The sequence below is a fragment of the Podarcis gaigeae genome (assembly GCF_964106915.1).
Source record: "Podarcis gaigeae genome assembly, chromosome: 8".
In the NCBI taxonomy this organism is placed as follows: Eukaryota; Metazoa; Chordata; class Lepidosauria; order Squamata; family Lacertidae; genus Podarcis; species Podarcis gaigeae.
Window position 1 is genome coordinate 63416880 of NC_139684.1, and position 15977 is coordinate 63432856.

At 45.1% G+C, this 15977-nt stretch overlaps 1 protein-coding gene across 1 annotated transcript in view; it reads left to right on the forward strand.

Moving 5' to 3' along the window:
* The first annotated feature begins 377 nt into the window (after nucleotides 1–377).
* LDLRAP1 (low density lipoprotein receptor adaptor protein 1) overlaps nucleotides 378–15977 on the forward strand; it is a 66258-nt gene continuing 50658 nt past the window's right edge. The window contains exon 1 of the mRNA XM_083751838.1: nucleotides 378–614. Within this exon, the coding sequence (XP_083607964.1) occupies nucleotides 530–614 (85 nt within the window). The 5' untranslated portion in view covers nucleotides 378–529. The remainder of the gene's footprint in view (nucleotides 615–15977) is intronic.

The window sequence follows — 15977 nt, forward strand, 5'->3', positions numbered from 1 at the left end:
TGCGCGTTTCGCTCAGCTGCTGGCAACGCTGTTATTACAGGCACGGGAGCAGCGGAAGTTTCGAAAAGGCGGCCATCTGCCCTGGGATGATGACAGGAGCGGCCACAGGTTGCGAGGAGGCCCCGGTGAGCCGAGATCGCCTGTTGGACCTGTTCCCGCCCCCTCCCTCCTCTCCGAGCTGGTTGCTGGCGCAGCAGGCCCGGCGCGAGAGATGCCTTTCCCCGCCTGGCACCGGCGCGCGGCTGCTTTGCGCGTCAGCTGGCAATGCCCTCTTAACCCCGAGAGAGAGAAAGGTCTCTGGCGGCGTCCGGGCCGCCTCCCTCGCTCGCCCCCCCCCCCCGCGATCTTCATCCCTCGCCTCCCTCCGGCGAAGGAGGAGCGAGCCGGGCAGGAAGGAGGGGCGACCCGGGCCGCGCGCGCAGAGGGAAAGAGGAAAGAAAAGTTTTCAGAGAGTTTCTGGAGGCGGTTCCAAAGCCCCGAGCGCGTCGTCGTCGTCGTCCAGGCGGCCTCGGCAGCTTATTCAGCGCGCATGGACGCCCTCAAATCCGCCGGACGGGCCATAATCCGGAGCCCCAGCATCGCCAAGCAGAGCTGGAGCAGCGGCAGGCATAAAAGTAAGTCCGCGGGAAGGCAAGCAGGCGCGCGCCCCCGTCGCCTCCGCTTCGGATCTCTTAGCCCACAGCTCTCCAAGAGAGAGGAGTTTCTCGGAGAGGGAGAGTGGGCTGCTGTGCCGATCGCCCTGGTCTGGTCTGGGGGTGCTCCGGGGGCCCGCTGATTCTGGGCTGGAGCGCGCGAGGTGCATCGGGGCAGGATTATAAGAAGCCGGGGTCACTTCAGGGGCAGGGGCTCCTTTTGTGTAGGGACGGGAGAGGCAGGAAAGTGAAGCGTACGTGACCAGGAGAGCGGGTGTAGCGTCTGGCAGAAGTTTTTGATGACAGGCGGACAAAATCCACACACACACACACACACACGGAGATATAAGTACTCATACCGCCATTGGAACTCTCTCTCTCTCCCCCCCCCCCTTTTAAATGAGCCGGCTCCTTAAAAAATGGTTGCACTAGTCTTACTTGTTTTTGTAAGTTGCCTAAAGTTTTAATAGAAGCTGCACGTTGCTTTGCAAAAATATCACAGTCCATCTACGCGAGGCTAAGGAGCAGCCTAGGAGACCTAGGAACGTCGGAAGCTGCCTTCTACCGAGTCAGACCACTGACCCCTCTAGTTCAGGATTGTCCACGTTGACTGACAGCGGCTCAGCAGGGTTTCAGACGGGGCCCTTCCCAGCCCCACCCGGAGATGCCATTGGGGCGACTTTCTGCATTCAAAATAGATGTTCTACCACCACTGAGCTGCACCCCTTCCTGCACCCCAACTGAAAAGCTGGAGAGGGAGAGATCAGGGTCAGAGAAACAAAATAAAGAGACAATCCTATATGCAAATCTCATTTAACTCTGCAGACTTACTCTGCTTCTCAGTAGGAGTGGGCTGTAAGGCAAATTCCTCTGGAAGTTCTGATGAAATATTAGAGAACTGTTCAGAACAGAGATGTAGCCTTCTGGGTGTTCTGGGACTCCATTTCCCATCAGCCTCAGCCAGCATGGCCAGCGGCAATGGACAACAACATCTGGAGAATAACACCTCGCTCACTTCTGGTTTCAAAGAGGAAACTATCAAGAAATCACAAAGCACTGCTCTGCTAAGGAAGCAGCATTTAAAAATATTATATGATTTTCATGCCCTGCCGCAGGGGTGGGTTACCCTTATCAAGGGCCATATTCCCTCAGAGGTAATCTGTCAGGGACCACATGTCAGTGGTGGATGGAGGGAGAGCTGTTGTACTCTTAAAGTACAATGCATACTTATGCGCAATAATAATGAACAGTGTGCAATATTATAGAACACCCAATTCTACCCCTTCCAGGTTTCTTAGCTAGTTCACAGCTGCTTCTGTCTAAAGCAATGAATTATGGGAAATGTAGTTTGTTAAGAGTGCTGAGAGTTGAGTTATTCCCTTAAAGAATTCTGGGCACTGTCGTTTGTTAAGGCTTGCTGGGAACTGTGACTCTTTCAGGGGTGAACTACAATGTCCAAAATTATTTGAAGGAAATTATTTGTGTTTTGAGTGTGCTTAAAGGTATGGTGTGTGATTTTTTTTTTAACGAATAGTGTGGATGTGGTCATAGTTACTAGATGCTCCCAGAACATTAACTCTTCCCCTCTCCCCCAAATTCTGATGGAATATTAATTAGTGGATGGGCTGCTGGTGGTATGTTTTGAGCCCTATTTGAGGGTTCACTTCTGTCAAACGATTGTAATCATCTTGTTTCCCAGAGATACTGAACAGCAACAAACAGTCAGGGTGGACAAGACTGGTCTATATAGACAAATTGTTCAACTTGGTATAAGGCAGCTTCTTATGTTACTTTGTATACCAGGGATGGAGATGCTCTAGATGTTCTTGGACTTTGACTCCTAACAGCCACAGCCAACATGGCCAATGGTCAGGGATGATGGGTGTTGTAGTCTAGCAATGTCAGGCTCGGAGGGAGGAGTACTTGCTTCTTCATCTCTGGACTTGAATATGGAGTAGAGAGCATGGCAAATGCTATGATAATAGCTGCTGCTGTTTTTCAACTTTATTCTTGTTAGAGGTCAAACTGTCATGACAGGGAATGCTTTATTTGCAGTCATGAGGGAGGGCATACAGTGGTACCTCGGGTTACAAACGCTTCAGGTTACAAACACTTTGGGTTACAAACTCCGCTAACCCGGAAGTAGTACCTCGGATTAAGAACTTTGCCCCAGGATGAGAACGGAAATTGCGCAGCGGCAGCGGGAGGCCCCATTAGCGAAAGCGCGCCCCAGGTTAAGAACGGTTTCGGGTTAAGAACGGACCTCAGGAACGAATTAAGTTCGTAACCTGAGGTACCACTGTATATGGCCTGGGGTTCCTCATATCTGGTCTATACAGATCAAAATCCCCGAATAGAGCTACTTAAATCATGTGATTTGGAGAAGTGTCTTCTGTACTCAATTTTTGGGGAACTGGCATATTCCTAACATTTCAAGGGATGTTGGGTTGTGCCTGCATCTGCTGGTCAGGTATGGTAGTGGTGGTGATTCAGAGCTGCATTTCCTTAATCGTTTCTGGGCTCAGTCACAGACACTGGATATGTTTATGCAGTCAATTACGAAAAGCTTTGACCAAATTAACTTTTTTATTTGAAGAAATATAAATATTTTCATGCTTCAGTTTCCCAGTGAGTTGAAAGTGGAAATCATAAACATCCCTGTCTTCCCTGCCATTTGTTCCACCTGACAAGTGATAATGAAATTGCCATGAGGAAATGGCTGTAGCTCAGCGGTAGAGCATCTGCTTTGCATGCAGAAAGTCCCTGGTTTGATCCCCGGGATCTCCAGGCAGGGCTAAGAAAGATCTGAACCCTTCTTGAGCTGTTGACTGTCAGTGCAGGCAATACTAGGTAGACCAATGGTCTGATTCAGTATAAGGTAGCTTCTGATGTTCCTAACATTAAGATTAAAATTAAATTGACTCCTCTTCTTTGTGATAGTAATGATGACCCAAGCCATCTAATAGGGGTGCTAATTCTTTTTTCTACAAGTGCGGGTCTGCAGCAAATTGTTGTGGCGTGGGGTCCTCCACCTGTTTGGGATGATGGCCAGCCTTCCAGCCACGCCCTGTCTTCAGATGCTCCATTCAACTCCCTCCTTTTTCCATTTCCTCCCCTAACAACCTGCCAGAATTCCACACACTCTTAAGAATGCTCAGTCTTCATTTGGGGGTTTTCCTGCCTCCATTTTTGTGGTGGGATACTTCTGCAAACGTTTGAGTTCCCTAAGCCCGTTGGCGCCGTTTTGGCTATAAAATGAACCATACGCTGAGAATGACTTTGCTATCGCTATGTAGGATTACCGGTAATTACTCTTTTCTGTTCCAAAAACAAATATGCTAGTTGTGTGTGCTGCCTGATTCCACTTGTGGCGTTGTGTGTCCATAAGGCGTGTTGCATTTGAAAGCCTATTTGAACCACTCCTTTCCTTGCTGTCACCATTTTTCCTAGAATAGAACACCCATAATGACACCTGTAGCATATATTTTAAATGCCTGCAATATACAGCGCTGCCTGTTAGGTGCAGGGGATGTCTTTCTAATACCGGTGAAGATAGCATAGTAAGGCCCTTGAAATAACAGCAGCAACAAAACCTTTCAGCAAACCTTTTTATCATTCTGGATAAAATGTCACTTGACTAACTTTTTTGTGTGTGGTCCCTATGTGGAGCATTGTGCATGATCCCCCCTTCCCCTTTATACAAAATGACTGCTGCAGAATTACGGTAAATCTGGGTGTGACTTGATGGCTCAGCTTGTGCTTCCTTCCTCCCTTCAAAGGCCTAATTCTTACAAAGGAGAGAAATACAAAGTACGTTTGTGACTGGGCTGCACCATCTGAGACAGCAGATGGGGACTCAGGTGATGGAAGGCACCCCCATCTCTTCCATGCAGATAAAGAACTAGGCGCCAGGGATGAGGGTTATGTCCTAGCTTTCATCATGACATGCTGGTTTTCTGCAAGTAAGGAATGTGAGTGCTTGGAGTAGTTTTCAGTTGTGTGAGCCTTCCCCCCACCCCCCACCCCGCAGACTTAAGTGGGGCAGCCCATTGGCAGCTTAGCTGTCTCTTTTGCTCTTCAATGTCATTCACAAATTGATCGCAATTTGCTGCCACCCTCCTTGATGCTTGCCACTTTTTTCCTTAAAAAAAAAAGAGTGACCCCTTGCAATTTGGAATTCACATACACTGCTGAAACAATAAGAGTGTGCTTATCTTTAAAAAGTGCTTTAGAATGTCCAAGTTTCTTAACAAGATTGATCTGAATCTATCTAGCCCAGCAAATTCGTTTCCAGCAGTGGCTAGCTGTGTGCTCCTGGGAAGTTTACAAGCAGGACCTGAAGTTGTTTCTCTCTCCTTCAGTAGCTGATTTGCAAAGGGACAGGCCACAGAATATTGCCATGCCTAGCACTCCTGTTCACAGTTCCAAGTCAGCAAATCATGCCCTTCTGCACAATGCTCCATTCCATTTTCTTAGCCATCCAGTTTTCCATTTCCCTGACTCTACAGGTCAGTACCTTCCAGTAGCCTTTGTAATCATTACAACAGATAGGGCAGTATTAGTTAGCAGCCTTACTCCAGATCTGGGGGAAGGGATAACTCTGTAGGCATTCATTTTTAGATAGGGTTAGGGACTTGTGAGTACCAGGTAATCTATCGGGAAATCTCGGAAACCACCAGTTTGCAATCAACCACCGACCAATCTCCTCCTGAACCCCTAGCAATAGTGAGCCATCTATTGTGAGGCAGAGAGACTTGCCATTTCCAAACAAGTCTCTGGTCTGAATGCTTCCGTTTTCTTCCTCCTGCCTAAGGAAGTGGAGAGGGCTGGGGAGCCAAATCTGTACTCCATTGCTTCCAGGTCAGTAGAATAGATCAGTGGTTCCTAACCTGGGAGCCATGATGTTATCAACCCCCTGCTGCCTCCTTTCCCAGGCACTTTATATCAGTTTCTGGGGGGAAGGGGGGAATTATTCACCTCTGCTGCTACCTACAAGCTAAAAGGAGTTGAGCGGCTGTTTCAAAGAGCACTTTGCAGCTTTAAGTCAACCTGTTCGCATGTTGGGGCAAAACCGCCCTTTGAAGCAGTACCCCCCTCTCTTTTAAACAAGTGGATAGGGCATAGGGGGACTCCCCTGCCCTTCTTGCTCCGATTTTTGAAGGAAGTGTGCTGTGTCAAAGCCCTTTACAAAAGGCCTTTTTGAAGCACTTTGTCTCCTCCTTTAAACATCAATATCTGAAGGAGGAGGCTGCCTCAGATACCACTTTTGCACACTCCCTCTGATTTTGATGCTCAGATGGCAGCAGAAGGGGGTGGGGGGTAAAAAGGAAATGGGAACCATTGTAGATCCCGGGAAGGGATTGCCAGTTTTTTGCAACTGAACAGTAGGTAGTGAACCAAAGGGCAAAGCCTGTAATCTAGGCAAGATTTGAATTGGGGATTTTCTCATTTGCAGCTCAGTCTCTTAGCCACTGTGTTATGGAGTGGCCTTTTTTTTTTGTCATAGCCAGTTTATTTACATACCACATTTCCCACAAATACGTCTGTGCTTAAAGCAATTTACAGCAAAAAAAACCCACAAACACACACAGTCTAGGCACAGGAGTACAATAATAATAAATAAAGTATAATATTACAACACTAAATACTGTGACAAAAAAAGCAGAAAAAGTCGTGGATTACAAAAATATAGTGTTTTATACAGAATAGAGTGCTCAACTTTGAAATGACTTTGAATTCTCTGTCACCCCTATTATTTTGCTACAGAATTTATTTTTTTAACTAAGCAAGGCAAAAATACCTGTGAATAGGAGTCTTTATTACATTGTGAACATGCCTGGAATTTTGTTGTTGTTTTATGTCTATATTTTCTTCTGAAATCCGCAAGCCTGTGATGGCGCCTCTTTTCCATGGCAGAAATATATTGGTGAAACCACTCACCTTGTTTGTCACTAACAGTACCCCAATTGGGTGGAAAGCACCCAAGTTGGGAGAAGTGTATCAAAGAAATGAATTTTCTGAGTCATATTACATCCCATAACTTTACAAGCTTCTAGAAGGTCACTGGTAATTGTTTCATAGTTTTTGGCCTTAATATTTCCAAGAAAATTTGTAACGATGGATTTAAATGCTTTCCACAGACTGCCTTCAACTTCATTGAACCTATCATCAAATATATCGTCTTTCATCATTTCCCTGATTTGTGGGCCCACAATTATCCCTTCCTTGAAGGGAAAGGAAAAGTAATCCCTTCCAGTGGTTCATTGGCAATATTAGTTTGATCTGGTATTAATGCTTGACGTTGTGGCCAGTGTTTCTAAACATTATGATGTGCTCCAGCTTAGCTGCCCCACTCAGAAAGAAAACAGTATTTTGTGTATCCCTCTTGTAAACCAAGGAGGAATGCAATAACTTTCAGAACACTGCAGATGTGCCAAGCGTAGTTATTAAAATGAATGTATTCTGGAAGAAATCACATGTTGTCATACAATTTATGGATGGCATAAGCTAGACAGGAGGGTATCTATTGCCAAAGTGGAGCAACACTGCTTTCAAACTGAGTTTGGAGGAATAAATGGACAAACACCCATTGTCCAGATTATGCTGCTGTCCCAATGATTCCATTAGGTAAAGGTAAAGGGACCCCTGACAGTTAAGTCCAGTCACGGATGACTCTGGGGTTGCGGCGCTCATCTCGCTTTATGTGGCCAGCATGACTAAGCCGCTTCTGGCAAACCAGAGCAGCGCATGGAAACACCGTTTACCTTCCCGCCGGTGCGGTACCTATTTATCTACTTGCACTTCATGCTTTCAAACTGCTACGTTGGCAGGAGCAGGGACCGAGCAACGGGAGCTCACTCCGTTGCAGGGATTCGAACTGCCAACCTTCTGGTCAGCAAGCCCTAGGCTCTGTCCCGTCATTTTCTGAAATAATATTTTTTTGTGGAGGAGATTTCATCCTTGTGATCTTGTGGATAAAAGCCTTTGACAGATTAAGATTATGAACAAGATCATTCAGCTCACCTAGAGCTATCAAATGGGGTTGAAGAACCAGGTCTTTCAAATATGTTGTCAAATTGTTCTCCACATTGAGCTTCCTCATCAGATGCAGGATTTTCATATTTGGTGTCATCCACAGCAAAATCCCAAAATTCTGGTGGCCTTCATATTGGAAGCTCATGATATGTTCAGCAAACTCCATTCTGTGAGATCCATCTTTTAGCCAGGCTCTGTGGGGTCCATGATGTGTCTTCATCTCCTATCTTAATACCACAATAAAGTTTGTTTGCCAATTGCACGAGTGGGAGGAAATTTTGCTTCTGAGTTTTAAGTGATAATGCTCTTAATAAACATAGTGGAAACTGATCAATTAACATACTGCCATGGTATTCTAGAAACATGAGGACAATCAAAGTACTTCAAAAGTACCGTAAGTATTTCGCTTACTCATTATAGCAACACAACACAATTACTAGGTACCAGAGAACTGAATGAAACCTAATGAAAACTAATCAGTTAACATCTGAATACTTTAGCATATGTATGCAACTCACAGCATCAATATAAACAAGTATTGACATGTTCTAGCTAGTTGCAAGCAGTATTAGATACAGCAGCTTACAGAGCAATACACAGGGGGTGCCATCTATGCAGTAATTCTGGGTGATAGACAAATTATGTTCTTATATTCAGTGCTAGTTTTCTAGAAAAAGAGGTGCCTGAACTCACCATGAACACCTCCCTTGTTCTCTTACAGTGACATTGGCTCCCACCTGAGAGGTGCTGGAACTGAGTTCCAGTGAGTTCCGGCTAAAAAAGCCCCGTTTATATTCCTTATAAAAATACATATGTAACACCTAAAAGAACCCATGCCACAAAATTTCTGTTTTCCTGTGAAATTAACAATTCATATAAACGACATCAAAATTTAAGGTAGCCTGAAGCTCACCAATATGTCTAATAATTTCACATTCAAATGTAACCCCAAACCTAATTGTTTTTATATCAACCTTTTTCCCAAAGCATCTGTTTCAAAGCCTCTTTCTAATAAAAAAAAGCCACCCTGTAATGTTTTATGTAATTTAAGATAATTTATAATCCACTGTGCTAAAAAACAAAAAAATAGCACTTGGGGCTGGTAAAAACAAACGGAGAATTACTGTTTATGAAGGATTGCTGCCTGAATTTCCTCCTTTTCCTGCTCTCTCTCTTCCCACCCCAACCCCCTTTTTTTGCATTGTGTATTAGTTTCTCTGCCAGCAGGCTTACAATCTGTCCTGTGCTCTTTTAATTTAAAACACCACCACCACCATATTTGCAGAGTACCTAGAAAACCTCTTTGTAAATCTGGGATGAATTGCTGCATCTGATCTGGGATACACCAAAGATGTGACTTCATCTGTCCCAAGCGGCTGGATTGTTCAGCTGTGTGATTCCACTGCTTCACTGGAACCTCTTAAGTTTCCCAAAAAGGGCCATGCTGTTCTCCCCCTCACCCATGTTGCAATGCCTTTTAGGCAAAAAGAACTTAAAAAACCACCCCCTCTGTATTAAAAGGTGAGAATGGAGTGCAAATTACTCAGCTGGCTGTTTATTGAGTGGCCTCATTACCCAGCTGGCCCTTGGTGTTAGAGCAATGGGATGTGTTAATTTAAGTACACATACTTAGATCCGCCAGCCTGGGGCTTAGGAGTGTGTGATGCATAGCCAGCCCTTGACAAATGGCCTTGCCCGCCCCCCCTGAAAAACCACAAGGCCTGTGTTTTGCTTTGCATCTCTTCTGAAAGTGGGTCTGATGTTCTCAAGATTAAAATCTGGCCATCAGTTGTACTATACCCAAGGTCTTTTGTCTTCCCACACATCTTGACGTGGCATTGTGATTTGCAAATCTTAATGGGAAACAGCCTTACTAGAAAAATTAACCAATAAACTGAAACTGACGGGGACAAATAGAAGAAGACGCCTTCACCCCGGTATGGCTCCCCTTTATCACATACACAGCCCCACAAGACAACGACAAAAATCCAACAGCATACAAATCAATATGGCTAACCTGATCGAAAACACCCACCCACCCCACTCACACATGAAAATAAAGACCACCACAGCCAACCACAAATGAACAGCCACACCCTAGGCCAACCCCAACCTCTCTCACCACCAAAGGAACACAAGTGAACAGCAGAGAACCTGCACAAGCAACACTGACACAAAACCCCACATATATTAAGTAAAATAGAAACATCGCCACCCGACCCCACCCCCACTCATCTCTCCCCCTAATTTGTAAAAAATGTTACGTGGCGGGGGGGGGGAGAGACATTGCACATACTTTTGTAAATCAAGAATTTTTAAAATAAAAATACATTAAAAAAAATAAAATGGTGTGCCACAAACCAGGAAACTGGCTGTCCTTCCGTTTCATAGAATTTTTAAGAGCTGGAAGGAGGCACAGAGATCATCCAGTCTTCCCCCAACCCTGCTCATTGCAGGTTCTACCCTGCAGGATGCAGTGACATGAATAAACATGATAATGTTGTTATAAGCTTATTGAGGGGTTAATGAACTCAACAAGTTTGGGAGTTCTCTAAGCAAGTTATTAATCACATTTGTTCTCATGTCGACCTTCCAAGAAGTGCAGTGTGATGTACACAGTGTTCTCAGATTGCGTGTGCTCAACAGCCTTGTGAGGTAGGTTTTCATTAGGCCAGGAGATAATAGTGTCTTGTGCAAGGTCACCAAGTGTGGCAAAGTGGGGGGGGGGGGGTTGTCAGTGGCCTTGATTCCTTTATGTCTTATTACTACATCTCCTGTGCATTCTGAGATAGTGATTTCCATCATAGAATTATAGAATTGTAGAGTTGGAAGGGACCAAGAGGGTAATCTAGTCCAAACCTCTGCAATTCAGGAATCTCAGCTGAAACATCCCTGACAGATGGCCATCCAATCTCTTCTGTAAAACGTCCAATGAAAGAGAGTCCACCATTGGTTCGGGTCCTACCCTCCAGAGCAGGAGAAAACAAGTTTGCTCCATCTTCCATGTAGCAGCACTTTAGATATTTGAAGATGGCTATTCTAGTTCCTCCTCAGTCTCCTCTTATCCAGGCTGAGAACTCCCTCAACCGTTCTTCATGAGGCTTGGTTCCCAGACCCTTGATCATCTTGGTTGCCCTCCTCTGCATACATTCCAACTTGTCAACATCCTTCTTAAATTTTGGTGCCCATAACTGGACCCAGGACTCCAGTGTGGTCTGATCAAGGCAAAATAGAGTGGTACTATTACTTCCCTTGAATGTTTTGCCCGTTTTTACCATTGCGTATTCTAGAACAGTGTTTTTCAACCACTGTTCCGTGGCACACTAGTGTGCCACAAGATGTTGCCTGGTGTGCCATGGGAAAAATTGAAAAATTCGAAAGATTTAAAAATAAAGTATTTTATAATTTTTCATATTTCTGTTTACTTACTATTTCATAATAAAGTAATTATAAAATACTTTCTTTGTGTTTATTTGATTCCTATTCAAGAGAATTACTTTATATATAGTCAATATAGGCACAGAGTTAATTTTTTTAACATTTTCTAATGGTGATGTGCCTCGTGATTTTTTTCATGAAACAAGTGTACCTTTGCCCAAAAAAGGTTGAAAAACACTGTTCTAGAAGACATGCAACTCAGAGAGGAGATACCTTATTTGCTGTATTGGTTTCTGATGGTAAAGGAGCATGCTGAGTTTCACAGAATCTTAAGCCAAATTCGGCCTTACCAGGCCATTTTTCAAAAACGACTACTGCCTGCCCCACACCAGACATCATATGTGGGGCTGATAGAGACGCAGTTGGATTGGCTTCTCAAACAGCTGATCCCCGCAGAAGGCAGGCTTGAAACTGACGTGCATCATTTAATGCAGGCATATGCAAACTCGGCCCTCCAGATGTTTTGGGACTATAGCTCCCATGATCCCTAGCTAACAGGACCAGTGGTCAGGGATGATGGGAGTTGTAGTCCCAAAAACATCTGGAGGGCCGAGTTTGCCTATGCCTGATTTAATGTGTCACTTTCTGCCCCAGTGGACCAGCTTTGGCAGATGAGTGGGACCATCCACTTGTCAACCACCTGACATAATAGGATGTCATATAAATTGCAAGTGGCTGGTTCCACTCACCTGTCAAAGTTGTCTTGTGTGTGTGAGGGGGAGATAAATATCTCACCTGCCGGGCCAAAGAGTTTCTCTATTCTGGATTTTACAGATTTAAAAAGTTGCCATCACCCTGTTTACAAAGAGAGCAAAGACTTGATTTTTTATATATAATGTGAAAGTAGCACAGACCAAGATTTACCTACTACATATGGGGAATACACCCTTGTCTCTTTCTGCCCACCTTGCTTTAAAGCAAGGTGGCATTTTAATGTATGCTCTGAGTCGAAGATGATGTGGCAGTGAGGCAACTTCTGACCTCACCCTCTGTGGTCTACAGAGTCTTTTGAGGCGCCACAGCTTGGTTCCAGTTGAAGGGTGTAGTTCTAGTGTGAAGTGGGCTGTGGCCACGGAATGACAGTAGCTACGGGTGGCTGTGTCTGGCCTCTTGTGGATTAGGACTTCCCTCTGAATTTTCAGCATTCAGTTAACTAGTTCTTACGCAGCTACTGTATAAGGTTTGGGGGAGCGCAGAATGTAATAGATTCATACAGCCAATCTGTAACATTAGGCTGTTTGAAATATCAGGCTGTTTGAAATTTATATTCTGGCTCTGCTGCTGTGATTTTCACCAGCACCTTTAGGCTACAAGGCCTACATATAACTAGCTGTTCTGCACCTGTAGCTTCTTCCAGCAGAAGCCCCAAGGAGAACAACGTTGAGTGTTCTAATGTTACACAACAGTAGCTGGTCCAAATTATCAACATCAGCTGGGGAGAGATTTTGGGGTGGGAGAAACTACATTCTGTAGCTCTCAGTGAATGGTTTTAAATCTCTTATGAAGAGGAGTTTTTGTGAGCTTGCCAGCTGTTTTCCTGCCAAAAAATATTCCCACCCAGATTACCCGGAACTCATTCTTGGCAGGCAGGTAAGACCAAAAGGCTTGACTCTGCAATAGTCCTTGGATGAGGCAGATCACGTTGGGCCTCATAAAGGATTAAGGCTCTTGTAACAGAGTTTTGAAATTACAGGATTGCATCTGGTGTGCTTGTATCAGCATTTAACGAAAGACTTGGTCTCATTTCAAAGTAGGAATTCAGTTTAGTTGTATGTAAGGATGAGGGAGAAAAAAATGTTCAGTGTTCCCATTTTAATGCAAACCTACTTCGTTTGCGCTTCCTGAAGAGATGTGTAAGACGGAATGATGCAACTATTGTTTAGAATTCACACTGCTTCAGATTTTGCTACACAGTTCTTCTGGTGAAACACACACAGTTGGGGGAAGTGTGCAAACAAAACTAGCGCATATCCATGAAAATAGTGTAGAAAAAATACATTGTATTAATGTAGATGACTTGCAATAATGTGCATGTTAGGGGAAATGCACAAAAAGTGTATGGCTTTTCATACAGCCCTTTAAAAAAAAACTTTGCAAACTGATGTGGAAATGGGGCAGACTTGAGTTTAAGATTGAGGAAAATGAGAAACCGAGCAGGTTTGCCGATCCCTGGCTGTATAAACTTTCAGGGTCAGGTTCAATCTCACATGCTGAATAATAATTAGAACATTCTGGTCTTCTGCAAGAAGAAAAACATCACTGAATCGTCCAATGTCTGAGAACACAAAATAAGGGCAATAATCTTGGTTCATGTTATAATTTTCTCATAGGCTTGAGAATAAAGGACGGGCACGAGAGGGCTGAAGCTTGGGGCAGAATTTACTGAAAGTGATTTGGGGGGTTTGTTTGTGTATGCGTTTCTTTAAAAATATGCTTTTACAGAGATGGCATGGAAACAAAGCTGAAGCAAGAGCTGTGTTTACGTGTGCCCTAGGGTTGGAAACTCTTTATGGCTTATCAAATGGCATTTTAAGGCCTTAAGCTCGCAAAATGGCCTAACTGCTGAGCAAACAATAATTGAACCAAAACAGCTCTGTTGATAGAAACAAAGATGTGTGGGGTAAATTTTAACTGGCCTTGTGTGATACTGCTGCAGTAATTGCAAGCTGACCTTTAAAGGAAGGCCTAACAATGTTTATCCATTACAGCCCTTAAATCTTCACTTTCACTGTGGAGAGACTTTGGGGTGAGGGGAGCTTGCAGGGAGATAAGGGTGCAATATAAGGAATCTTCCTCATTTAACATTCCAGGCTGTTCCTTATCTTGCAACCTTTTGTTCTTTCGAGTCCTCCAGGTTTTGTTTAAAAAGTTTCCAGTCTCATTTTAGGTACCTGTGGTATCCATTCTTCTGTCTCCGCACCTCAGTGAGCCTTGAATGAGCTTCGGCAGCACTAGTGAGTTGGACAATGAGCAGTGGTCCTGCTCTGATCAGCAGAGGTGCCCCAACATGCTGGGGCACGATTCTGAACAAGCCCACTGACAAATGGGCATTGTGCAAGAGCATGGTTCACAGAATTGCTTTTTCTACACAGGAGAACCTCCCAGTGGATTGTGCCCAGTGTTAGCTAGAGGGAAAGGATCTCAATTTGACTTCCTACCTTGGGGTGGTTTTAAGCAAGTACAGTGGTACCTTGGGTTACATACACTTCAGGTTACATACGCTTCAGGTTACAGACTCCGCTAACCCAGAAATATTGCTTCAGGTTAAGAACTTTGCTTCAGGATGAGAACAGAAATTGTGCTCCGGTGGCGCGGCGGCTGCAGGAGGCCCCATTAGCTAAAGTGGTGCTTCAGGTTAAGAACAGTTTCAGGTTAAGTACGGACCTCCGGAACGAATTAAGTACTTAACCCGAGGTACCACTGTACATTCATAGAATGAGTTGGAAGGGACTCCCAAGAGTCCCCCTGCAATGAACAAATCTTTTCCCCAGCGTGGAGCCCAAACCCACAACCTTGAGATTAAGAGTCTCATGCTCTATTGACTAAGGCCTTCTCTTGATATGCAGTAGATCAGCCTTCCCCAACTGGGGACAACCAGTAGAATGAAGGAGTCGACAGAATGTGTTATACCAGGCCCACATTCATACCATGCGTTTAAAGAACTATGATACCACTTTAAACAGTCATGGCTTCCCCCAAAGAATTCTGGGAGATGTAGTTTGTTAAGGGTGCTGAGAGTTGCAAGGAGACCCCCCTATTCCTGCCCCAGAGCTACAATTTTCAGTGTGGTTTAACAACCATCCCATTTTAATAATAAACCCCAATTCACAGGGAACTCTGGAAATTGAAGCTCTGGTGCCCTAAGCAAATTGCAGCGCCCAGAATTATTTGGGCAAAGCCGTGGCAGTTCAAAGTGGTGTCATAGAGCTTTAAATGTATGGTGTTAAGGTGGTCTGGGGCTTCAGGTGGGCTTTCTTTTTTAGTGCTTCTCTTTGTGAGATTTTTAAAAAACACTCTGCCTATAGAATAGTAGTGCTCAGGGAGGCAGCTGAGCTAGAATCCTCCTTGCCTGATATGCTAGAATGCAGTTATATCATTCCCCACATGCACTCTGAAATGGCACAGTCTGCTGTTTCACCTCAGGATTCCCTCACCTTATTTATTCTCTTGCGCAGGTGGACCAGGTAGCACAATAGAGCTTAAATGGGCTGGTAGCCATGGGTCACTCTATGCTTCCCTTGCTGCTGTGCATCTCTAGCTATTATTACTAAGCAGGCAGGAAGGATATTCTTCAATTCCATGTGGATGGGGGGCAGCGGTGGCAGAGCCGTCTTTCCCATAGGGCTTAGTGATTCGTTGCGCCAGGGCGCCGGCCTCTCAGGGGCGCCCCAGTGAGTGGGGGAGCTGTGCGGCTTTGCCGGCGGCCTCCCCTTTCACTGCACACCCGCCAGCCATATGGCTGGCAGGTGTGAAGCTTGCCTCCCAAGCCTCCGTAGGAGGAGAGCAATCCCCACAGGGGCATGGGGGAAAGTTGCACCCACCCATGGCTGGCAGTGCACAGCTTCGCCTCCCTCCCACTATCAGTGGTAATTTGGGGATGCTGGGCGGATATTTGCACCCCCCCCCCATCTGCTAAAGACGGCCCTGAGCTGTGGCTCCAAAGCAGGAGGTAAGAATGGTCTAGGACTGGGATTCCTAAACTGTGATCTTTGGAACATCAGGCCAAAGCACTCAAGGCGTCTGGGGAGGGCATGGCCTTGGGAGAGTCCCAGGGACCAAGCAGAGAGGCCTGGATGGATCCATTCTTCCCCTGGGCCTGAGGTTCCCCACCTCTGCTTTAAGATCAAGGCTGCCATCTTGGATGTACATAAC